Below are 26,957 nucleotides of genomic sequence, written 5' to 3'. Positions count from 1 at the left end.
AATTGTGAATTTGCATAATTTTTTTTTAATTCAACTTTTGACAGGCCTTTTGGGCCCAAAATTAATGGGCTTACTACTTTTAATATCATTAAATCATATATATAAATCAAATGGGCCTTTTTTCACCTCCTTTATTTCAAATTGGCCCATTACACAACTTTGAAACCTTTGGGCCTCCAGCCCTTCAGTCCAAATTTAATTTTCTAGCTCACATCTAATGACAAAAAAATACAGTAAATATATAACAACACAACCTGGGTAATTGCAATTTGCAAACACATAAAAAACACATGATATTGCTTTCTAACCACCTGTTAAAACTTCACAATACAAAAAAAATTTATCAAAATGCCTATAACATTATAGGACCTGGGCAGCAAAAGCACAAGAGGATGCCCAAAATTTTATAGGCATTAACATGTAAACCCCCTGTTAAAACTTCACAATACAAAGAAAATTTTTCAAAATGCCTATAACACTATAGAACCTGGGCAGCAAAAACACAAGAGGAGGCCCAAAATTTTATAGGCATTAACATGTAAACCCCCTGTTAAAACTTCACAATACAAAGAAAATTTTTCAAAATGCCTATAACACTATACATAACTTGCATGTAAACCCCCTATACATAACACTATACAAAATTTTTCAAAATGCCTATAACACTATACATAACACTATACATTGAAAATTTTTCAACATGCAAACCCCCTGTTAAAACTTCACAATACATAACTTGCATGTAAACCTGGGCAGCCTATTAAACCTACCAAGTTGTGCCAACCACTCATACATGTAAGTTATGTAACACAACTAACACAAGCCAACAAACAAATTCTGACAAATAATTCAATCACAGCCACACCACAAGTATGGCAACAAACCAGCAAACCAGCAAACAAATTTTAACAAATAATTCAATCACAACCACATCACAAGTGTGGTAACAAAAGATAATAAGAGCATCTCTTGCAATATTTCCATAGAGTTAAAGAAGGCAGAAAGTGTGTAAAGCAGTAGCTAGTTATAATTAGTTACAAACTTCCAAAAAATAGCTTTTCTAAAACATTTAAAGAGCAACTACTATATAGAGTTTAGTCCATGACTTATAGAAAAGAAAGCCTATTAAACTTAATAAGTTTTCTTTCCTATAAGCAAGAGTTAATTTATCAATTATCAGTTAGAAAAGCACTGTCCAAAAAAACTTCCAAATTGCATCCAAAAAGCTGCCTCCTATACAAAATGTGTGTCCTTCCTCCTACAAGAAAATGGGCAAAAAGATATTTATCAATAAAAAGTATAAGGACAAGACCAACAAATACAGAATAGTTATAACAAAAAACAATAGAGAAAGCAGAACCAAACTCAATAGAAATAACATAAGGGCAGAAACTTACCCAGTTTTTGATTAGTCATCAATGTTAATTGAGATACCTTTGCTTGAGCTTGAACTTCCACCACCTCTTGCTGCTTGACGTATAACTAGAAAAGAGAAAGAAATGAAGACTATTAGATTAAATTTCATTTGCATTAGACACATTTAATAGCACTTAATAGACAAAGTTTGGAAGTTAACATATTACCTAAATCATGAAATTCATCTTCCAAGACCTCTACCTCATCTTTTGATTTGCGAAAAGAAATTGGAACCAAGGCTTGAAGCCAGTCTTGTGCACAAACCAGATTTTGAACCATAAGTGGGGAGAGTGAACTCCGAAATGGATCAAGTATGCGTCCTCCGGTACTAAACGCCGACTCAGATGCAACAGTAGAAACAGGTACAGCCAGCACATCCCTAGCCAATTTGGACAGCACTTGATATCTATCTGAATTGGCCTTCCACCACCCTAATATCTCAAATTTCACATCCCCTCTTCTACTTTCACAATTTTCAGCCAAATATTTGTCAATCTCATTGCTACACCCTATGGACTGCTCAGCCTCCAAAAACCGTTCAAACCTAGAATTAACCATCACATATGGATCACTACAACCTATTGACTCACCTTCTATGTGTGTCCTCTCCCTCTCACTTGCTACTTGTACATTTGATGAATCAACTCGAGAATAAAAATCATACAACTTGACCAAGGCACCCCTCACCAATTCAACCATCACATCAGCCACTTCATTTCCATAAATTTCAGAAAAACAGAACTTCAAAAACCTCAACTTCTTTCTTGGATCAAGAATCACAGCCACATACAAGAGATGATTCATTTTATCCCCTTTCCCCCAATACTTATCAAACTTAGATTCCATTTTAGTTGCCATGTTTTTCAAGAGGTGGTTTTGTGATTTACTTAAATTGGAAATATTCTCTTGAATGACAAACATCTCATCAAAAAAGGTGTTGGCAGTAACATACAAAGAACCTGAAAACTTTTTTGTGGCATTGTAAAAAAGCTTCAAAAACCCCACAAATATCCTACAATTTTGAAAATCAATACTACTAGGAGATCCCATACCACCACTATTCTCCTTGTTCATAAAGTATGAAGAATAACTATCATCCTCAAAGTCCATACGTATGAACACTTTTTCAAATTTTTGTGCGGTTTCTAACATGAGGTAGGTAGAGTTCCACCTAGTTGGTACATCTAGACAAAGAAGAGACTTAGACTCAATACCTAATCTCTCCACAAAACCCACAAAAGTTTGATTCCTATTTGGTGAGGACTTCACATACCTCACAGCTTCACGCACCTTTGCAATGGACGCATCAATTTCTCTCATACCATCCCCCACAATCAAATTTAGGATATGTGCACAACACCTCATGTGTAAGAACTCATGTTCTAAAACAGTTCCCTCCCAATCTTTAGTTACATTCTCCAAAAACTTAATAGTGGCACCATTTGAGCTAGCATTGTCCACTGTTAAAGTGAATATGCCATTAATACCCCACTCATGCAAACACAACTCAATCTTCCTACCTATGGTCTCTCCCTTGTGGTCTTCAACTTGACAAAAATTCAAAATTCTCTTATGTAACTTCCAATCATCATCAATAAAATGACCAGTAAGGGACATATAACACAGATTTTGAATACTCGTCCATGTGTCCGTAGTAAGACACACCCTACGACCCTTCAAAGCCCCCCTTAGTTTCTCTCTCTCAACACCATAAATGCTAATCACATCCCTAGCTATAGTTTGACGAGATGGGATATCCCTAATTCGCAACTTAGGTTGTAAGGTTGTTGCATATCTTTGAAACCCATACCCTTCAACAAACCTAAAAGGCAACTCATCTATTATAACCATTTCAGCAAGTGCCTTTCTAGAAGCCTCAACAGTAAAGGCTGTCGGTACAAGCTGAAACCCTTCCTCCCCATCCATTTTAGGTTCAAACATTAAGGTTTGTTGCCCACTAAGTATCTTTCTATTAGGGTTTTTAACACAGATTGGTGTATGATTCAACAAGTTAGCAGTACCATGCCCCTTACTATCAGCTAGATAAGTTTTTTGACAGTAATTACAAGCAGCCTTAAAATGACCATCACCAATATCTACTTTTTCAAAATGGTTCCAGGCAATAGACTTTTTCCTATTAGTACAGACATTGCCTTTACCTTTAGGTGGAAGTGGGGGAACCTCAGCATGGGCAGTAGGTACAGCTTGGGCAGCTTGGGCAACAGGTTCAGTTGTGGCAGTAGGTGTTGCTTGGGAAGGGGATGCATCACTTGAGTGTTCCATAACCTATAAACATCAAATTTATAGATTAGCAAACAACCATAAAAGTAACACACAAACAATAACAAGAAGTTAAAAGAGAAAGAAAGGATACCTCAAAGAACTCTCAGCTATCAAGGATTTAACCTTGAAAAGGAAGCAAAAAGCCTAGGATTTCAACTCCTGTATAAAATTAACATTTCAAAATTTTAAGTTAAGAAAGCAAAATGAATCAAACGAGTAATAAAATACAATCACATAAGAAAATAAGAATGTGGATTTCATCTTTTTAAAATAGAGGCTCATCTTCTTCTTTTTTATACAGTGAAGATGCAAGTACATTGATCATAGAAAACGAAACAAAACAAAGAATAAAACAGGCAGATAAGAAAATAAAAATGTGTTTGGATTTCATCTTGTTAAAATAGGGGTTCATATTCTTTTTTTACAGTGAAGATACAAGTATATTGATCACTAAAAAAAAAACAAACAAAACAAGGAATAAAATAGGGCAGATACAAATCACACTCAGAGCACTACCATAATGAGTCAATGCAAGAAAATGATAAAACCAGGGAGCACTAACAAATCACACACAGAGCACTAACAAAATGATAAACCCAGATTGGGCAAAAAAAGAGGAAATAACACATATTTGCCGAATGAAAATAACACTCAGTAGCAGATCACAACATTAAAGAACACATATTTGTACAAGGTGAAATGAAAATTAGATTCCTTATAATGCATTTAACAATCTAATTGCAAACAAGAGTTTCAATGCAATTAAGTAGCAGATCACAACATTAACAAATAAAATAAAATAAAGCTTAGCAATTTCTAGCATCAATGAAGAACGGATTATACCATACAAAGGACTGAAAATCATCAAGCTTTCCTCTTTATTTGCCGAATCACAAACACAAAATACAGAAAAAGAGGGATGAAATAGGAAGGAAGAAACTTTACCTGATCTGAGACTAGGAAGCCGAGTCTGAGAGGCTGAGTGTTAAGGAGTAAAGGGATTTGTTTGTTTCAAAATAAAAATAAGAGATTTTGAAATCACTAGAGACTAGAGAGACTAGAGAGCAGAGAGAACGTAGAACACTCGGGAAAAGTCCAATTTATAAGAGAGAGATATGAGGGAAAATCTGATTTTGATTTTGATTTTGAGAAGTGTAGCCAAGTTGACTCTTGAAACCCTAAACTATGATTCATGAACAGAGGCATGGGAAAGATCAAATCTGAGTTTGATTTGAAGGGTAGCCGACTAGCCATTTGGGGCTGGACCGGCTGGTAGAGAGAGATAGAGAGAGAGAGAGAGAGTGAAGCCTGAAGAGAATTAGAGGAAAGTGAAGACGGAAGAGAGTTAGTGAGGCCGAAGATACTTGGAGAGTGAGAGAGAGAAGGCCGGACTTGAAGTGAAGAATGAAGGGAAAGTTTAGGCTTTTGGAAGTTTAGGCTTTTAGATTTTTAGTTCCAGTTTTAGGCTTTTAGTTTTAGGCTTTTGAGACTTACAGAGAGAGAGAGAGAGAAGGCCGGACTGAAGAATGAAGGGAAAGGTTAGATTTTTAGAGTTTTAGTTCCAATTTTAGGCTTTTGAGACTTAGTTTGAATTTTTTAGAGTTTAGTTTGAATTTTTTAGCAATTAGCCGTTCTGAAGACTTTGGGCAGCTGTATGGTGATTTGATGTTTACTTTTTGAGTGGAAAGAAATTTGTGGTGTACAGGAGCCGTGTGGTTCTCAATGAGGCAGAAACAACAGTGCTCAGTCTTGTCAATTAGCAGTCCACTGACTCCACTCCTCTTCAGTCTTCAGTTCACGTGATCTGCCCCTGGATCAGATTTTTTTTTTTTCTTTTAAAACTTCGGTCGGGTCGGTTTGTACGGGTTTTTAAACCCTTAACCCGCAACCCGAACCGAATATTCGGGTTTCCTGAGAGAAGGAACCGAACCCGAACTGCCAAGGGCTTCAGGCCGACCCGTTGGGCTTCGGGTCGGTCGGATTCGGGCGGTTTGAACGGGTCCTGAACCCGTTGGACAGCCCTAGTTGTGTTAAAAGAAATAATTATTCTATTTTCTTTTTCCACTTTGATTATGGATTGGAGGTGCAAAAATTGAGTGAGTCAGACATGCCTTGATTCTACAGATGATAGATCCTTATGTCAAAAAGTTGGAGCTATCACAACGTTTGCTCTTGGCTTCTTGCATTATTGTTAGCATTGTTCAAACTTTAAAGCTGCACAAGAAATTAACAAGTCTATGGATACTTGCGCATGAACACCAAACTTGACAAACCAAAAGCTCCAAACTAAAGCAGTGGGGCCCCTCTGCATTGAAAGCAAACAAAGGGCCACTGTTATAACAGTTAACTTGCTTTCATATTCAACTGTCATATCTAAGGGCCGACATTTCTCTTATCTTTTCAGAAGAAATAAACATTTCTCTCCTTGATTAAAGCTGAAATAAAATTGAGTGGGTCAGACATGCCAGAATTCTACAGATGACAGATCTCTGGCAAAAATAGTCCAATACCTCTATTTTTCGTAATTATTAAGTGGCGATCGGTGGAGAAGTTTGAGATGAAATTTTTGTAATTTTTTTAAATACGTATGGATAAAAAAGTATATGGAAATGTGTATAAGTGTATTTAAAATGTGAAAATTGTTGCTCAAACGTGGATACCAAATAGGTCTTTAGTGTTTTACCCCTGTTTGAGATACCACTTTTTTGAAACTGGAGTTTGACATGAAACTCAGGTTTTTATTAAAAAATAATTATAAAACCCAATCTATATTATTAGTTAGACAACGTTTCAAACATATTTGATTTCTAACCATTCGAGTTCTCTGCACTCAATTTTACCTAGTGAATTTGCACTTGAAAATCGAGTGTCTCACATTCAATTTCTATACTCACTTAAAAATTGAGTGTCTCACACTCGATTTTCTTAGAGCAAAATCGAGTCCTCTGGACTCAATTTGTTAGAAATGAAATTTATTTCAAACCTTAACTAACTAATAATATATTTTGGATTTTATAGTTATTTTTTAATAAAATCCGAAGTTTAGGAAAATCGAGTATAGAGTACGAACTTGATTATATTGGGTATTGTAATGTATTACTCGAGTTGTTTTCCACTTCTTCCAGTTTTCTCATTGGCTTCCGGGTGTGGTTTCACTTTTTTCTTTCAGCCACAATTGTTGACTTCCAATTTTGTTTCTCCACACCACTTTCACAACCACAATTGTTGACTTCCAATTTTGTTTCTTATTCTTCCAGTTTTCTCATTGGCTTCCAGGTGTGGGTTTCACTTTTTTCTTTCAGCCACAATTGTTGACTTCCAATTTTGTTTCTCCACACCACTTTCACAACCGCAATTGTTGACTTCCAATTTTGTTTCTTATTCTTCCAGTTTTCTCATTGGCTTCCAGGTGTGGGTTTCCCTTTTTTCTTTCTTTTGTTAGGGTTACGTGGGAGGAGAGATAAGTTAACAATTGTGCAAAGGTAGTTAAAAGGGTAGCGAAAGATTTTGGAACAAAGGCAATAAATTTTATATTACAAGGAACTCCAGGTCCGAGTGAACTTTTTTTCGAACTCCATTTTCGTAAACTCTAGTTCCATGTTATAATTTTAAAAAATAGTGATATTTGACTATTTTTGTCCAGATCTCTTTATGTCAAATAGTTGGAGCTATCACAACGTCGCTCTTGGCTTCTTTGATTAATTTCCATCTAATTATGGATTATTGATTGATTTGAAAGGAGAAATCAAGTCCAAGTGATGCACTTTTGTTTTCAATGAACACCAAGATACTAAACAAACATTACCCCGGTATCACTAAGTGCCAATTTTCCCTCTATTCTAATATACAGTCAGAAATCAAGGCGGTCCAGATGCATCACCTATTCAATTATTGAGTTGTTAACTTGTTGAAACCAAAATATTTTCATTAAACTCTATATTTCTTGAAGAGAACAATGAAGAAATTTGGACTTCGATTTCTATCAAGAACAGGGAAAAAACCAATGATATGTAAAAAAATAAATAAAATTACTTCAAGCCAAAAAAAATCCACAATCAAAAGTTGAGAGAGTGAAAGAGTGCCCACCATCATTCACGAGAAGTGAGGAAATCCAAGTTGGAAGGAAAGGAGCCCATGTGCTAATGGGCCAATCCAAGTAATCCAGTGAATGCACTATTAGGCCTATGCGCCATTGTCTTGAATGGCCTCAGTGGATCCCGAACACAAGTTTCAGTCAATTGCTATTTGGATTAGGGATTAAATTATGAATTGTGCTGTTCACATTTTCTTATTTCTATAATTTTGTCTGTTAATTTCGAATAAGATACCACACAATATGTGGATGTTGTTTAATGGATGTATCTTCAAAATAGTTGCAGCTGTTTCACTTGAAGTAATCGAGGAGCATACGATGATGACAACGATACCTACTAGTCATATATTAAAAATCAATCCTTGGCAAGAAGGGCATAAAGATTTTCTAAACTAGAATGGTGGCAAGAAGGGCACATTGTGTCTCTAGACCTTGAACTAATCAGCATTTACAAATGAAATCAATTGACTCAATTTTAGAGCTTTTAGTGCAAAGTTATTGTGTTTCCCCACCAAATGGAAACGGGTATGAAAAACGCATCTGACAATTAGAAGATGTTAACTACAAACTTTCTTCTAAAATATATATTAAGTATAAATTTTAATCATAAAGATACTTTGGAAATTTAGGAGACGTGTGAATTTGTTCAGTAAGTGGAGCTAACTATTAATAAGTAAGCGGCTAAGATATTGATCTCCAATTTTTTCGCAAGACAAATTATCAGATGCATACATCTATGATTTGTAGAGATTGAATTAATATATTTCATAAAAAAATTCTCACATGAAGCTTGATTTACACATTCTTTTCAACCAAGTACATATGGATAATGAATTAACTGGAAAAAATAAAAAAAGGAATTACGGAATTACAGACATTTTAAGCAAAAGATATATGCCAAGAGTCTTTTAACTTTATCGGACACTTCCTAATTTTTCCAAAAGCGACGTCCAAGTTCCAAATCTATCATCCCAGCCATTGAATTATAAAAGAACAAATAAAAAACTCTAAAGAAGATATCACCAACCTATGAAATACTCATGGTATAGCTCACTGCAACATTTAACATACTTAGAGCAATTATATCAGTTGATGTAAAATTGTGCAAAATTGTGTAAAATGGAAAAAGGTGCTCATTTTACACAATATGAGCAAAAAAAAAAAACACCCACATCAGTGGTTGTAAACTTGTGTATAAATGCAAGTTGCTACAGTACCTGGGCAAATATGCACGGGTACTGTAGCATGTGCATATAATTTTTTAACAATTTTTTTTTCTCTCTCTCTCTCTCTCTCTGTACTTGACTCTCAGCTCCCTCTCTCTCTCAGGCACACAACTCTCTTTTTCTTCCTCTCATCAATCTTTCTTCCTCTAGCTTCCGTCGATTGCCACCGCCACTCGCTCTTTCTTCCTTTGTTTCTCATTGTTTTCGGGTTGAATGGGCTTGATCAGTGGGTTTCGGGTTGAATGGGATTGAATGTCTCTCACCATCTCCATCGCCATTGCCACCGCTTGCCTTTGGAGGCATCGATCTTGTTTCTCGTTCTCGCCATCGCCATCGGAGCCGTCGATCTTGTTGCTCAAGGCAAGACGTCGATCTTGATAAATGGGTTTTGATCCATTTTGCTAGGTTTGTTTTTCTGGTTTTCTGCTGGTGGGTTGTGTGGATTCCAGTGTGATATCGGTGTGGATTGTGGGTGTGGGTCAATGGCTATGTGGGTAAAGAAATGAATATTTTATTTGAATAAATGTGTATAATAGACAAATTGATGTGGGTGTTTTGTAAAAATAAGTGTGTAAAATAGAAAAAGTAGGTTTTAGATGTGTAAAATGGAAAAATTTATGCACAAACTAATGCAATTGCTCTTAGAATTGCAAAATATTGCCAAAGAAATGGGGAAGAAAAGAAGAAAGAAACAAAAAAGTTTACAAATTCAATTCCCGTTGAAATAACCAAAAAAAAAAAAAAAAAAAAAAAAAGGATACTCAACCTTTCAAGATTCAAGAAAGATCAATAAAAGAGATCATTTTGTAATTTTTATGATCCTCTTCCATTAGTGCTTGGATTCCTAACTTAAGAATATCCCTCTGAGTCTTGTTGTATTTTCAATTTTGTTATCTTTATTTCTTGCATAGAAGTCAACTGCAAGATCATTGATAACTTATGATATTTCAGCAAGCCAGTAATATAGGAGCATTGAAAATTATTGTTTACACAATTTTAGTGGAGATAGAGAGAAAAAGGAAAAGAAGAACAATACAAAGATTTACGTTGTTCGATAGTGTGCCTACATCCACGTGAGCGAGTGGCTAATAGTTTCACTATATGAAAAATAGGATTTACAACATATTGATATAACCCCTACTAAAATTACATTGAATTTGTTGTGCTCACACACTTATTCAGAATATTAGCCACCATCTCTAACAAGGAGCCCAGGGTAGCTCCTTGTTATTGAGTTGGTGGTTATTGAGTCTTCAACTACATAGAACAAACAAGAACACCTTCAATTGCTTCATTCATCACCTAGTTCGTAATTCTCTTGCTAGTCACAGAAGTCTGACGTAAGACAAGTTGCAAGTTATGTAGACGTAGTCACCCAAATACGAAATCAAAAATTGATTTGCTATTTTATTATATCCACTTACCCTTATTTTCCTCTCTACTGCACAAAAGCACAAGTCCTCCAAGGTGGTGGACTTCACAATGCTATGACATGATAGTTATTGCTCTTGTCATCTAATCTGCAAAAAAAAGTAACCTGGCATTAGTTATGACAAAACTTAATATGATCATCTGTTCTCAAATTATTCGATAAATGACAAAAGAAATTGTTTAACTGTGTTAAATCCAATTAACATGTTGAAAATTCTGAGTTGATCAGTGCCTAACAAGAAACACATTCAAATAAGGTTAGCTAATTGCACGTGTTGAATTTTACACTCTCTTGAAAGAAGAAAAAATTCAAAGTTTCAAACACATAATCAATGCTAAAAACAAATAAAATGGAATTTCCCAAACATTCATACAGTGATTATCTTTAGGAATATTTTGAAAATCTTGTGGGTGAAGAAAACAATGAGGCAAATTTTGTAATTGAATGCTATATGAAGCTTTTGTATCCTAAAGTTAGTGAGTGCAAGTACCTATACTTAAATTTTAACCATTAATCGAAAATAACTTCTTTCTCATAAGTCATAATATCTAGATAGCATACTTCACACGTTTATCAACCAATCAAAAATTTCTAAGATAAAAAATCCATATTAGAAATGGATGTCTAAATGTGAGAGAAACTAACCACTGAGGAGGACCAATAAAATCTCCGATAACTACAAGCCAAAAATCTTTAAGACACAAAACACAGATAGCCTAATCAATGGAAAACTCCTTGGTGGGAAAAAAACCTCTCTAATCCAGTTGTTAATTAGTTGAGACAATAGGAATTCAGAAGCCTTTTTTTTTTTCCATGGGTTCTGAAAAAGCTGCTACCATAGAATATTGACGTGGGAAATCTTTGTAGTCATTTGTACAGAAATTTTATCTAACCTACTGGGAACATTTCATAATTTATAGTAAGAACAAATTTCAAATAAGAATCAGGTAGAAAATTAGGAGCCTCATTAAGATGAATTGAGATAGGGCTACCTTCACCATGAATGTAAATTTCTATCTAGAAAAGTTTTGATATATATAACTTCATGCATAGAATGAAACTTCTAGGACATGTGCTCAATTCCAATACTCGCCGATAAAAGAATCACTACCAAGAAAGTGAACATAAATGTAAAGTTAATATGAGCAACATGAAGAGAGTAGGTCTAATTAGTAACAATAATGTATTCATAATCTTACTTTCGGACCCAAACAGTTGGAACAATGCTCATTTGTGGTCTTTTATTTTTTATTTTCTTATAGCTATAGTTATTTAGAAATCTTTTTTTTTTTTTTTTGGATTAATAAAAAATTTATTAAAAAGAGCGGACCTCTACTCATACAAGCAGTAACCAAAGAAAACCTTTAAAGAATTACAAGCTAAAACGTAAATAATCAACAAAGTCTAAAAAGGAGGAGGAACTATAGCTCAGCCAATACCAGTAGTCCACTCATAAAGATGGCAAATTCTAGTTCAAGAGTAGACAACTGGAAGCCATTAAGCAAGTGATTATTTAGCATTCCATTTAAAGCCCATTTAAAGCCTTGTGAAAACTAATGAGCTCCTGTTATTGAGACTAGAAGGTGCTGGATTCAAGTGATATGTCATATGTGTCATAACTCTAATTGTCCACTGCTGGATAATTCTGTATTCCGAGCATCCTTAAGAATGTAAGGCGATTTCAAAGATAAAAGTAAATGCATGCTAATGAACTAAATGCATTCACCAAGCAATCATTGTTCATGGAAAGTCTTAGGAGCCATCTCACTGGAAAATCACATATTTTCCTTGCAAACCAGCTAGTCAGTTGAACATGAATCATTATAATGCTAATTTCTTATTTTCTTTAGTAAGTTGAATCAACCACTTTGCTATTAGATCATGATCAAATAGCTTTCTCATCAACATATATGCATCATGTATGGACCTCGTACAAATAGAGAAAATAATATAATATCAAAACCTGTTGTAGTAACCAATTGCATCTTTAGTCCAAATTAAAATATTTTTCTTGATAGTTATTCTGATTAATTTATATCAGAAGCTTTATGAAACTGTTATGTAGGAATAAAGGTTATTATTTGAAACGCACAAAAAATAACATTAATGACTAACAAACGTCACAAGTGGTGAAAAGTCTAAGAATCATATACCATGAAATTAAGCTATCTATGAAATCAGGGAGTACTCTGCAATCTGCTCTAACACCAATCTATGCTCTTCATTCATTAGAACCAACCAAAGTTCTGTTTGAGAGTGAAATAATAAGAGAATAAGAGAGGAAACTAATAATATGCCAACCATATTGCAAAAAAATTTCCAAAAAATGAAACCTAATTTATGAGAAAAGATTATATTTGGTAATAAATGAGATAGTTACCGTTCCTTTACTAATAGTTTGTTGCATAATCTTATTACCAGCTAGGTTTGAAGAAACATGCACTCTTATGCTTGTTGGCTTCAGTATTCAATACTCCTCAGGCTTCTTCTGAAATCCAGTAACCAATAAACTCACCATACCTAATGAAAGGGAAAAATTAAGATAAAGCTAGACTGGTATGCATGGAATTAAATTCCTCATCTCAAGAAAGAATTCAATGGGATTTTTGTGTTCTCTACTAGAAATCATTTTTCTTTCTTTCTCCCTCCTTCCAAGTCCCAACCCCTCTCGTCACACCCCAAAAAAATAAACAGGAAAAAACTGGTTGTCCATTCGCCCCAATAGGTAAAGCTAAATTGTACAAGCTAAAGATGATACTATGAAAATTCAGTCAGAATAGGTCATATAGAGGTGAAGGAAGAGTCAAATGACAAAAAGGAATCTAGAGGGGGAAGTTAGGAATTTATGATACTATATGTGACTTACATCATTTTTTATTTTTTTTTATTTTTTTATAGGTAATCAGAGAACTGTTATTAATGAAAAAAATAAGGAAGAGTACAAGTTGTTCATGATGATGAAAAACAAGAAAATGAGATTTACATCCATGGCTGATTCTTGCAAAGAAAATCAAACTTACCTTACATAGATCATATTTTAATGCAAGGGTCATGCTTTCTAAAATTTGATGAGGTCACTAGCCCCTTTATTCAAATTATTTGAATTCTTCTCTAAATCAAAGTGTCACAAAATTTAAGAGATGCCAGAAATTGTTATGGAGAGCTGCCTATATAAATCAGCATGATCAAAGTCTGCAGCTACACAATGAAATGATGCATCTGGTTCTGATACTAATGCTTATAGACAGAATAGTTGATATTAAGTCTGTGTTGACAATAACAGTAATCAACACATACTGGATATCTAGTTTTGTAATAAACTATAATGAGTATTACGATGCATATCCAAAAAGAAAACTCTACCCCCCCTAACTGTTTTTGTCACAACAACAATAGTGAGGTAAAATAAAACACCATTTCTTTTTTGTGAACTAAAAACTTGTATTTTATTACCTTCGTAACATCTAACCAGTAGGAGTATACAATAACTGAAAGGCAATCATCAGGAAAATGAATTGTTCCTTTGTTTGGGTACCACTTCGTGGATTTGAGCATTAACATCAGCTTATGATCTTAACCCAAGGTAGCCTGCAATTTAAAATTTATATAGTTAGACAAATATGGTACTTTGATTTTTTCAATTAAGGATGATTGATTCATTTTAAAAAGTGAAATCAACTCCAAGTGTAGCACTGAGTGAAATCCACCCCTAAAATTGTGAACTTCTAGAACACCAAGTGTAGCACCTTTCTTTTCAATTAACACCAACATACTAAACAAAGTAAGGAGGAAATGCAAAAATGACTCTGTTATTGACAAAATAGTTCTTAGAACCTTAACTTAAATTTTGTGAATTTTTGTCACGGTTGTCATCATCAATTGTAGATAATGCACAACATGAAAAAGGAATAAACACAGATTTATATGTATAAACACAAATACTGCACAAGAAGCTAATATTGTACTGTAGATATATACGCTAGATTTACTCCCCCAGAAACATTACCTCAATATCACCAACTGCCAATTTTGACACTATTTTCACAACGAGAAACCATGGCAATATGGCACCCAGATACACCACCTAATCAACTCAGTTTGAGATACCATGATACAAATAAGAAATAGATGAAGAAAAATTCACATATTTTGTTGAGTTGTAGAGAACAAAAATGCTAATACCATTGAGTTGTTGAAACCAAAAAATTTTCATTAAGCTCCATTTCTTGGAGAGAACAAAGAAGAAATTTTGATTTTGATTTCTATCCAGGACAAGGAAAAAACAATGATATGTAGAAATAAGTTTTCTTACCACTAAAATGGATCCCCTTCCAACTCTAGGATGCAACAAAATCCAATGGAAATCCTCACGTACTTCCTTTTGCATCTTTGTGGTAAGACGGGACACTGATGAATTCCCAGTATCTACAAATCTTTGGACAATCCTAACTGGTGAGGGCACAAATATCAGTAGCCAATCGTCCTCTCTGATACCTTGCATTGCTTCCTACTTCAATCTCAAAAATAAATAAAAATTACATCAACCCAATAATAAAATCTCCACAATCAACAGATGAGAGAGAGAGAAAGAGGGCTCACCATCATTCAAGAGAAGCATACAAAGAGGTAGTGCACGTTTAAAGCATTGATCTTTCTCATTTAGCTTGATTGAGACGGGGCCTCGCCTTCACCTTGTAAACCAATTTCAGAAAATTGTTTACATATATAAATAGAATGAAGCTTCCTGACATGTGCTAAATCCCCTAACTGAATGATAGGGCTCCTACAAGAAATGAAATTCAAGACTGTGTTTTACGATAGGTGGAAATATAATCATTTATTCTCTTATGTTAGATAGCTATTGTTGTTTAGTATTCAATTTAAAAGCCTTTTGACAAGTAGTAAATTCCTGTGCTCAAGTATAGAAGGTGACAGATTCATGTGATATTTCACAGGTGTCATACTCCTAATTATCTAACTCTAGATTATAACTTTAGGATACTTGTTTATGAAGTAATAGAACTCACCAAGTAATCCTTGCTCAGGGAAGTCTTGCTGTTTGAGAAGTCCAGGAGTCATTCAATGTGAATTTAAGCTATTCTTGAACGAATGATCTTTCATTCAAGAGAATCAATCAGACCTAAGTTTGAGAAATAAATTAAAATGAGACTAGTTGAGGAAAGTAGTAACTCGCTAACATCAAGCAATGACAAGATGCATGATATCGTAATTGATTTAAACATATATATCAAGAATTCAATCACCAAAGCCACAGATGTTTCACTAGTATCAATTCAATGCCATCATTTTGATGGTTATTGAATTCCCAATGTATATATCAGTTGATTACTAATGAAACCTCTTTTTATCATTATTTGTAGATATAGTAGTATTTACCCCCAAAAAATAAAAATAAAAAGTTCTTTAGATATAACAAGAAATTGAAATTGAATCAACCAATTGAATCAAGTATATTTTTAATTAATGAAATAGGTTTCATTAAAAAAATTGTACTAGTTGTAGGGCAAATTAACAAAAAGTAGAGTTTTACGGGATGGGACGGGGCTTCGTGGGGCCCCAAGGGGCGGGGATGGGGTGAGAAAGTATTCTCCGTCATATGGGGCGAGGCAGGGATGGGGCAAGACAAAACTATGCGGGGCGGGGACGAAGACCCCATCCTTCAGCCCCGCCCCGCCCATTGCCATCCCTAACTCAGATAGCTACCTGATATCCAAGTGTGGAACATGCGCAATCTTACTCCAATCTTCACCTGCTTCCCTTTCGCATCTTTTCGATAAGATGGGACATTCCAAAATTTGCAGTGTCCGCAAAGAGGTATGGTTACAGATCCACTCCTTTATAGCCAACAAACTTGTACAATACCAAATCTCGAGTGTTTGCAAAGAGGTGAGATGTTGAGTCCACACCGGTAGAATGGCCAAATTTGGAAGCTGGTAGAACCGCAGGCAGCGAAGGCTCTAAAGGCCACGCCATTCCATCTCATCTCCATCGTTTGTTAAATCAACCTCTTTAGAACCACGAACTGTCAAATTCTGAAGGGCAGTGAGATGTCGAGAGAGAGGGAGAGGACCACAACAATTAGTTATCAATAAATACTGGAGAGAAATGAGGTTGCACATCAACTCCTTGGGCAGAGTTTCCTCCATATTCCAAATTGACATGGACTTCAATTTGGAGAGAGGGATGAACGAGGAAGCGGCAAGTGTAGAAGAAGAAGAGGTTGATGTTGCTGCTATTGATGTTCGGTTCTCCGGGGTTGCCGTGTTTATCACCTCCATTCTCAGTGTTTGCTCCAATGGCTTCCAACTACAGATAACCAACTCTAGCTTTTCGAGATATGGAAAGAGAGGTAAGGATATCAGCTTAGGGCATTCCCGAATTAGTAAGTTGGAAAGATGAGGAAATGAAGGCAGTGAATGATTATGGAACTCCTCAACAGAATCCCTCTGTCGTTGCCACCATCCTTTTAGATTAGGGCAATCTTCAATTTTGAGTTAACAACCAGAGATGGGAGGAATGAAGAATCAGAGAACTCCCCGTTGTTTGCTCTCTCTGATATGTACTCCAAATCATTTATTCGCCTAAGATAGAGAGTTTTGAGAGAATGAAATTGATTCGATGGTGGCAGATGTTGGCATCTGTTACAGCCACATAAAGAAAAATTTACAAGATTTGAAAGCAATGAAATCCCACTTGGAATTTTCACTCCACCATATTCATTTAAACACAATTGTTGAAGATTTGAAAGTGGACCGTGCGGGAGCAAGGCTTCAAGTGACTCTTCGTTATACCCAATGTTAGGCTCATCCACGTCTTCTTCTATCCATGATAACGTCAAGTCTTGAAGATGTATTTTCACTTTCATATTTGAATCCTTAGATTATGATGCAAATTCTTTCCCGTGTCTTAATCCCTTTATCTTTAGTGTTCCTCTCAGCTTGTTTAGCCCGTTGAGTTCCTTCAATCCACCGTGGTGCCTGAAATCTAAACAACTATTCTGACTCGTCACAAATTTTGACAATGTCTGAAACTTAGTTAATTGCCCCAGTCCACATGGCATATAAGTCAAATGCCAACATTTATTCATCTCAAGATACTTGAGGTTAACTAATTTGTTAATATCTTTGGGCAATTGTTTAATTGGACATTCAAAGAGTCTTAGTGTTTGCAAATTATGTAATCTTGTGATGGAATTAGGAAGCATCTCGATGGGATTATTGGATAGATTGAGATACCTTAAATGCCAAAACTTCTTGATAGAACTTGGAATTGTTTCAATATTCATTTTATGTAAATCCAACAAGCATATGAACTTAAAACTTGAAACAATTGCATTACAAGTTGACTCATCCGAGCCTGGATATTCATATCTTGATTCACTTGGCAAATCAAATGTTCTTATCTTGCTTGCTTTGTACAATGAGATTGGAATTCCTGATGATAAAAGAAACATTCTATCAAATGATACATGATGTGTTTTTTCATGAATATCTTCTTCTTTTGAATAAAAAGTGGTGCTATCAGATGCTGCTATTGATTTTGCAAGATCATGCATTTTAAATTGTAGTATATTACCTCTCTCATCTTCCTCAACTTCCTGAAAGAATGATCTCCAAAGCAAATCCATAAAATACTCATGACTAATATCTTCCAAACATTTGTCTGGACTTGAAGACCTAATGAACACTTGAGCCATCCACATTTTAATCAATGTTATTTTATGAATTTTGTAATCCTTTGGAAATGTACAACAATAAGCAAAGCACCGCTTCAAATATGACGGAAGATGATCATAACTCAACTTAAGTGTTTGTAGGATATCATTTTTTTTGAGCTAATTTTGAAAGTTCATTAACCTTAAAAGACAACCATTCTTTTTCTGGGTTTTTAAAGTACAATACACTTCCTAATGTCCTTATAGCAAGAGGGACTCCTTTACACTTCGCAACGATTTCCATTCCAATTGCCTTGATTAATGAATTCTCTAAATCTTGCCCTTTTGCAGATGCAAACCGCTTAAATAAAGACAAAGACTTTTCATCATCTAGACCCTTTAACATGTATGGTTGAACTGTTTGGGTAGTGTCTGCCACTATATTAATGCGTGTAGTCACTAATATCCTACTACCTCTTGCCCCAACCATTAAAAGTTTTTTTAGTTCAAACCATTTGTGAGGATCCTCATTCCATACATCATCCAACACAAGTAGGTATCTCTTTCCATCAATTTCTTTATTAAGCTCATTAATCAATGTATTCAGTTCAAGGCATTCTGGTTTATTAATTTTGCGAACTCTAAAATTTTCTTAACAATAATTTTTACTTCAAAGTCATCAGAGACACACACCCAAAGCTTTTGCTCAAAACGGTTTTGGATTTTTTCATCATTGAATGCAAGCTGAGCTAATGTGGTCTTTCCCAGTCCTCCAAGCCCAACTATAGGAAGGATCAAAACAGTGTCTTCAACATTGGTATCCAAAAGAATTCTTATAATCTCTTCCTTATCATTGTCTCTTCCAATGACATCTTCAGTACGTATAAAAGAATGAGTTTCTCTCACCCTATAATCCCCCACTTGTGTCTCTACAGGACGTTCATCTAAGTGGAACTCCCTATCCTTTTTTATGCCATCTAGCCTCTCCCTGAGTCCCTTAACCTTATGACCCATTTTAAGACCATATACAAGCTGATTGGATTTGGAAAAGAAGATGCCTACCTCTTTTGCTTTCTTATTCCGTGTCATCACTTCCCGTTGTAAAGCTTCAGTGGAGATGTCATCCAGCAAGTCGTCCGCTTCATAAAGTGCATCGTTCAGCCACACTCTAACTTGATTGTTGTGCTGCTGCTTCTCCTCTGCATCCTGAATCACAGCACTGATTGTCAAAACTGTGTCGTTGAGCTTTTCCATATCGTCTTTGAGATTCCAGAGTAGTACAATCTCTTGGGCTAAGAGGCTGCTCGCTTTATCTTTACGAAGAGAGTAAGATGAGAACAATCTCTGTGAAAGGAGGTTGGACTATCGACCGATGTATAGAGTGTTTGGGTGGGTCAATAGTAGTACACATGTTTGTGGGGTATAACGCTATGTGACTGACAGTGGGAAATTATAGATTTTTATTTTTATTTTTTTATGTAACCAAGTAATATCATACATCTTCCTCAAAATAATAATAATAATATCATACATGCACTCCGCGATTATCAAAATATATCATATATGTACTGGGACATGAATATTCCGTATTTGGCATGCGGGACTTATGGTTCTAAGACATATGGTGTAATGTAACTCTCTTGGGTGGAACAGTTTATAACTTCTTTTACAATGTGCCATGTGATTATAATTACAGGAGGTTTAATTAGTCTTCTTATTACAATCACAATTTTTTTTTAGGTTCCATTAATGCCGGTTTTTAGAATATTTGTTAATTGACTATTTTAGAAAAATTTTAATAAAATTTTTATGAAATTTATAAAAAGCTGTAAAAAAAAAAAAAGTTTTTTTTTTCCTTTTTCTATAAAAAAATTTTAAAAATATTTTCATTAACCAATACCATTAGAGGATTGGTTAATGAAAATAAGTTAACATTTCTTTTCTTTTTTTCTTCTCCACTTTTTAGCTTTTTTTATTTATTCAAGAGTTGTTAATTTTCAAATCACAACCAATAAGAGCAACTGCACATGCAATCTCAATCCAACTAAAGGTAGGGGTCAAATTTACAATTTCTAAAACCACAGAGTTTTGTAGTATAATAATAATAGACCCAAATTTCAAAGGCATTTTTGTAATTTGCCAAAATTTTACAATATAAACAAGCAATTGATTTTTAAAAAACAAAACAAAAAACAAAAATACAGTCAGATTAAGCACAACAACAGAACAACAACTATTGAGGGTAATTAATTTGGTGGTGGTGGACAAGAAAGGGTCTGTGGTTTAAATAATTTGGTGATTGGGTGTTAGATAGTTGACTCTAATAATGAATAATCTATAACTTTTTTTGTGCGTGGATAAGATCAAGTTGATCAACACGCCGATAATTGAGAAGCCAATAATGCCAAAAGGCTAGTGGTTGACTACGCGTTGTAGCGTAGATTTAATTGGTTGAATTCGATTAACAAAAAAAAAAGGGTTAGATTATAATAATCAAGTACTAGATACAATCACCAAATTATTTAGACCCATTTCTGATCCACCTCAACCAAATCAACCTAAAATATATAGTTGTTGTAGTAGTTGGGCCGAACGCAGAAGTTGAAAGCAATTGACGAAGTCTACAACGTGAGCGGTGAAGAAGGAAGTTTAATTTAATATATTGAATTGATTTTTTAGTTTTTTATTTTTTATTTTTTTATTTTATATAATATATGGTATTGTATTATATATCATAAAATACACAAAAAAAAAAAAAAAATTATAAGAATTCCCCTCTCTCTCACAACAATTTTTTACTAATCTTACCTTTGTATTTTTTCTTATTTTTTTTATTCAGTGGTTGAAAATTGAGATTTAATCTCAGTTATTTATAGCAAAAGTGAATGTGAAAGTAGGTTGGACTAGGCAGATCGACAACATATAAAGTGTTTGCGTGTACGATAGTAATACTAATCTTTGTGTGACTAATATTTTATTGTAGTGTAATTACATATTCTGACCATGATCGTGTCGCAAGGAAGGAGTAAATGTTCTAATGGGTCAATCCAAGCAAACCACTGAATGTGCTAATGGGCCAATGGTTTCTGGATCTATATTAGGCAAACGGCCGATCGAGTGATATTAAGAAGGTTGTAGAAAATGATTCTCAAAAAAAAAAAAAAAAAAAAAAAAGGTTGTAGAAAATGAATGTGAGCCCAAGTTGGGTATAAAATGATAAGCATAAATGATTATCAAATAAAAAATGATAAGCATAAATCTGGTAGACTAGCCATTTTGGTTAAGGGATTAAATTATCAATTGTGCTATTCACATTTTCTTACTTCTATAATTTCGTGGTAACTTAGAATTAGATACTACATAATATGTGGATGTAGCTTAACGTATGTATCTTCAAAATACCATTTCTCAACTGGAACTACAATCAACTTGAATTATGGAGACGAGTCCCAATATTGAATAATTGTTCACTTTGATAGCAGCTCAGCTAGGACTTTTGAAGAACTGAAGCCAAAGAATTAAAGACGGGTTTTTCTTTTTTCTAGTTATTATAATGTCTAAACTAAGGTAGAATAAATTCAAGAACTACCACAAGTGTTTCTTAATTACAGTGGAAAGGTTGCCCTGTAAAGTACATATCATAATGTGGTTATTACATGATTGTTAGTATACTACTAGCCCCTGAGTACGTGTTTACGTGCGTGTTTAAAGGCTCTTCTATTTTTTTGAGGTAAAAATAATAATTTGCATTTATTATAATTTAGAAATTTTTTTTTCAAACAAGTAAAAAGAATAAACTTTAGAGATAAGTAGTAACCGTAATTTCTTTTTTGAATGTAAAAGGAAAAAAAAAAATCTTAAATTTTAGGAATTCTCTTTTTGAATTTAAAATGAAATTTGTTATTTGACATTCATGATTATATTGTTTGATATAAGAAATAGATAAAGGAAAATTCACATGTCTAATTTCTTCAATTAGTTTATATTACCGAAGTTGTAGATTTTTTTTTTTTTTTTTCCATTCTAAGAAAGAAAAAAAAAAAAGATCTCATCTCATATCTAATTTCTTAAGCTAAAGATTTTTTTATTCCCTTAAGGGAGTAGTTTTAGGCCGAGTGTGGTTCTTTCTTCTTTATTAATAACCCACAATCTAACCCAAAACACTTCTTTAACTGACCCGATCCAATTAAAACAAAACAAAAATCTCAAACAACACCCCCTCCCCCACCAAAATATAAGGTTTCAGGCCCACTCAAATCGAGCCACTTGCCCACATATGTATCTCTAAGCTTGAACTAATCAGCATTTATCAGCTGCCTCAACTTTATGACAGTCCTCCTCACTGGCGGTTCTACATATATGTGAGGGTGGTCACAAGACCATCACTCTGACTTGCAAAAACATAGTTATATGCTGAACTAACTTATCTTGATCACTCTAATAAAAATTTTGAACACCCTGACTTGAAAATCATGGCAATTTAGGTTCAACAAAAATAAGAGTAATCCTACCTCCACAATATTTTTCACAATAATTTGGACCCAATACTAACATTATTGACATTATTTTTCTATCTACAAATAACAATTTGTCAAATAAAATTTGTTGTGAAAATATTGTGGATATTAGTATTTTACCAAAAATAATTTTGGCCTCCCAAACATAATTCTTAACACCTTAAACCCCAAAAAAATGGCTTACATAATAACAATAAAAATTAGCTCAAATAACAACAAAAATAACCCAAACAAAACAAGATTAGACCAAATAACAATAAGTGAACAAATTGTTCAATAAAAGCCTATTCAAATTTGTAACTCCTTCAACCCATTATATAAAAATAATTTATAATTTCAGTATTCGTTAAAAATTTGTACCAAGAGAAATATTATAGTCTTGAGTTCTCATTAGTAGTGCCAACAATTATGCTCTCTATGGCTTTATAGTTGCAACAATTTTGCTCTTCTTAGCAACTCGGCTTGCAATTGTAGCAAATATCATCTCTCTCTCTCTCTCTCTCTCTCCCCCCATTTTTCTCTTCTCTAATATCATTTCAAACTCTCTTACTTTACTACTCTTATCTCAGTATTTTTAATTCCCACATTATTTCTTATTAGTTTTTTCTTTTTCCCTTTAATAGTATAAAGAAATTATAATACTTCATATATTTATGTGTATTTTTTTTTTTTTATGTGACAATGAATATTCAAATGATTTCATTATTAGATTTTGTATCATTTAAGTTTCTTAGTGACCACCCTAAAAAATATTTCTAGAACTGCCACTGGTCCTCCTTCATATAGTGCAAACTTTTTGAGGTACAAATACTACTCTTCATGACTGAATCGAAACAGGTATGAACTTTTATCAAAAAATAAGAAGAAACTAGTATGAACAAATAGCCGCTAACATTCACATGAATTTTTTTTTTTTAGAGATAATTACAACATGTTGCTAACCCCGCAGCTCAAACCCTTTCCCCCCTAGGCCCCTAAGCACTTTGTGTATAGGGAGATGCCAATTCAGCTACAAGGCCTTTGGCTCCTCACATGAAATTTGATTTACGCATTCTTTTCAACCAAGTTTATTTTGGTAAATAAATTAATGAAAATGTACCCAAAAAAAAGTATTTATGGACACTTTAAACTAAAGAAAATATTACTGTTAAATTCACCATTTCACTATTTCATAAAAACTAAAGAATTAATAATTTATTATGGTATCAATCCTTTATTTCCATCTTACCCCCGTTAAAAATTTTGGACATTTTGGGCCCCACTTAACAACGGCAACACAAGCGGCCTACGCATGAAAGAAGAATTAAATTTAACATTTCCTAAAAGTTTATGTTTTTGGAAGAATTAGTAACTTATCAATAATCAACTTATGAAATACTAATGGTATAGGTCACAGCAACATTGAACATACCTAGAACTAGAATTGCAAAATACAACCAAAGAAAAGGGAAAAAAATTAAGAAGAGAAAAACGAAATCACATTTGCTATTTCATTTCCCTGTTCTTCTAAGTGAGATTTAGCTGAAGAAAGATCAATAGAAGAGATCATATAACCTTTGTCATCCTCTATCATTGGTACTTGGATTCTGGGCTTTAGAATATCCCTCCCAATCTTGGTGTGTGTGTGTTTTTTGAAGTAATAATAGTCTCGATGTTGTATATTCTATTTTGTTATCTTTATTTTTCTTGAACAATAGTCAACTACAAGATTATTGATAACTTACGATATTTCAGCGGGCCCTGTAATATAGGAGTGCTAAATATTTTGTTTACACAATTTATGGAAATAGAGTGAAAAAGGAAGAGTAGAAACAATACAATATGCCTACATCCACAAGAGCTAGTGACACTATATGAAAAATATGGTTTCCAACATATTTATACTACCCCTATTTTTTTTTAAAAAAAAAAAAAATTCTTAACTCGCTATATTAAAATCATTGCGCTCACACTCTTATTCAGAATATTAGTCACCATCTCTAACAAGGAGTCCAGGGTACCTCTTCTTGTTGATTGTTATTGAGTCTTCAACAAACATGGAACTAACAAGAATGCTTTCAATTGCTTCATGCATCCGCTACTTCATCATTCTCTTCTTGGTTTGCTGCCAAGCAATTGATTGCATCATCAACAAGCTATCAATTTGATATTTGCTCCAACATGATACTCAAAACTTTTTTCGGACACAAAAATCTACCATAAGACAAGTTGCAAGTTATGTAGACGTGGTCATCTAAAAAGAAACCAAAACTTGATGTGTTATTTAATTATATATACTTACCCTTATTTTCCCCTCTATTGCACAAAAGCACAATCCTCTAAGGTGATGGAGTTCACAGTGGTATGAGATGATATTTGTTGTTCTTGTCGTCTAATCTGCCAAAAAGGGCAACCTGGCATTAGTATGGATAAACATCATATGATCATCAATTATCAAATTAATTTATGAAAGAAACGAAAAATTTTTAACTATGCTAACTTGAAATAACTTGTTGAAAATTATGAGCTGACTAGTGTCTAATAAGAAATGCATTCAAACATGTGGTGAATTTTTCAGACTCATGGAAATAGAAAGAATTCAAACACATAAGCAATGCTAAAGCCATATTATGATGGAAATTCACCTAAATATTTTTAACATGATCTTCTTAAGAAATATTTTGAAAATATTGCAAGTGAAAAAAACAATACTGCAAATTTTGTAATTGACTTCTATATGAAGCTTTCGTTTCCTATACTTAGTGATTGCAAGGACTCAAATACCTAGAATTTAATCAACCATTTTCTCCAAAAAAAAAAAAAAAAATCAACCAAAATTAAGCGAGAATAATTAACTTCTTCATCACCGAAATCTAGAAAGCATACATAACACATTTACAAACTACCAAGAAGGACCAATAAAATCTCCGGTATCTGCTAGCCAAAAAACATTTAAGACAAAAACCATAAATAGTTTGATCAATGGAAAACTAGTAGGTACAGAGCTAAAGATTTGAAATTAGGGGGGCTCTAACCATTGGCTTTGCTACTTCTTAGCTGCTGAGTTTTTCTTTTTTTTTTTTTCTTTTTTTTTTTTTTGAGTTTTTGATGCGTGCATCTTCTGCTAGGTAAAGATACAATCATTTTGTTTAAAACTTTTTGAAGGGAATATCTCATTTTTAGTTATGATAGGAAATATAATTTTCATAGTTAGAGTTTGATTAGTTTTAAGTTTAAATTTTGTATAATTATATTTAACTTTTTATTATTGATTTAATTAAGTGAATGTAATGGTTGGTTTTATTGCATCGTAAAGTTTTTAATGTCCTCTATATGGTCATCTTTATTTTATTCTTTTACTCCTCTTGATCACTTCTTTGTTTTCCATTTAACAGTTACTAATTAAGGTTTGATTTCGCTTCTTTTTTTCTTCCTTCATTTATTCTTTATTATTTTGTATGTTCCCTTGCTAGCTGTAACTTTTATGGTTATCAATAAGAAATAGATATTATGGATGTCTTAAATAGTTATAGATGTAGTTACGTGAGTGGTATTTTTTTTTTTTCTTTTTCGGTTTGAATTTTCCAGGAAGTATAAAAGACATTTCTCTAGTCTAGTCTCAATCAATTAAGACTCCCATAATATCTTAACGGAAGTAATAATGAGCTTAATTTTTTTTTTTTTTTAATGTATGAAGTGGTTAGGTTAGTGGAATGTCAAAGTTTTTTTTTTTTTTTTTTTTTAAATGAATTTCCAAGGAAATGTAAAAAGAATTTTTTTTGAAAATAAAAAATTGGTGACTTTCTGAAGAGTAGAAATATGATTGTTTTAATTACCTTGTTCATAGATTTCATTATTTAGTTATAAACATCTAAATTAAAGTAGATGAATATATAAATGCAAAATTATATGTAAAGTTACAACTATACAAAGTGAATATCTAAATTAAAGTTTTTTTTTTTTTGAGAAAAATCTAATTTAAATAGATGAATATGTGAAGGTTAAATTATATGAAAAGTTAAAACTACCAAAGATGAACGTTTAACCACTGGTAGTATGCTTAATTACTTTAGCTAAAACTATATAACCATGCAAATATTGTTGTGAGTGGTTCCACCATTTGCAAATTATCAAGTTTGGTGGCCTTACAAAAGGTATTTCATTTTACAAAAAAAACTTTAAATGAACTCCTCTTTTGTGACAACCTTTTTTTTTTTTTTTTTTAAATTTCTTTTTGCCAAAACAACTTAAGAATATTAAGACTTAAATTACCACATGTGGTAGCTATAAAACATGTCAAAGATTTACGTGGATCTTTGTGAATATAAACAAAAAT

General features: G+C 33.5%; 1 protein-coding gene and 1 pseudogene across 1 annotated transcript; both read right to left on the bottom strand.

Moving 5' to 3' along the window:
- Positions 1-1,226: 1,226 nt before the first annotated feature.
- Positions 1,227-14,951, bottom strand: LOC115984512 (zinc finger BED domain-containing protein RICESLEEPER 2-like). The gene is made up of 5 exons (XM_031107531.1): positions 14,763-14,951; positions 14,457-14,534; positions 1,584-3,702; positions 1,398-1,482; positions 1,227-1,258 (listed from the first exon to the last, which is right to left on the bottom strand). The coding sequence occupies exons 1-4, from the start codon at positions 14,949-14,951 to the stop codon at positions 1,409-1,411; spliced, it is 2,460 nt and encodes an 819-aa protein (XP_030963391.1). The 3' UTR covers positions 1,227-1,258; positions 1,398-1,408.
- A 3,301-nt stretch (positions 14,952-18,252) lies between these two features.
- LOC115984511 lies at positions 18,253-19,379 on the bottom strand (annotated as a pseudogene).
- Between the last annotated feature and the right edge of the window lie 7,578 nt (positions 19,380-26,957).

The sequence above is a fragment of the Quercus lobata genome, chromosome 4 (genome assembly GCF_001633185.2).
Source record: "Quercus lobata isolate SW786 chromosome 4, ValleyOak3.0 Primary Assembly, whole genome shotgun sequence".
Taxonomy (NCBI): domain Eukaryota; kingdom Viridiplantae; phylum Streptophyta; class Magnoliopsida; order Fagales; family Fagaceae; genus Quercus; species Quercus lobata.
This window is presented reverse-complemented; position numbering and strand designations above follow the sequence as displayed.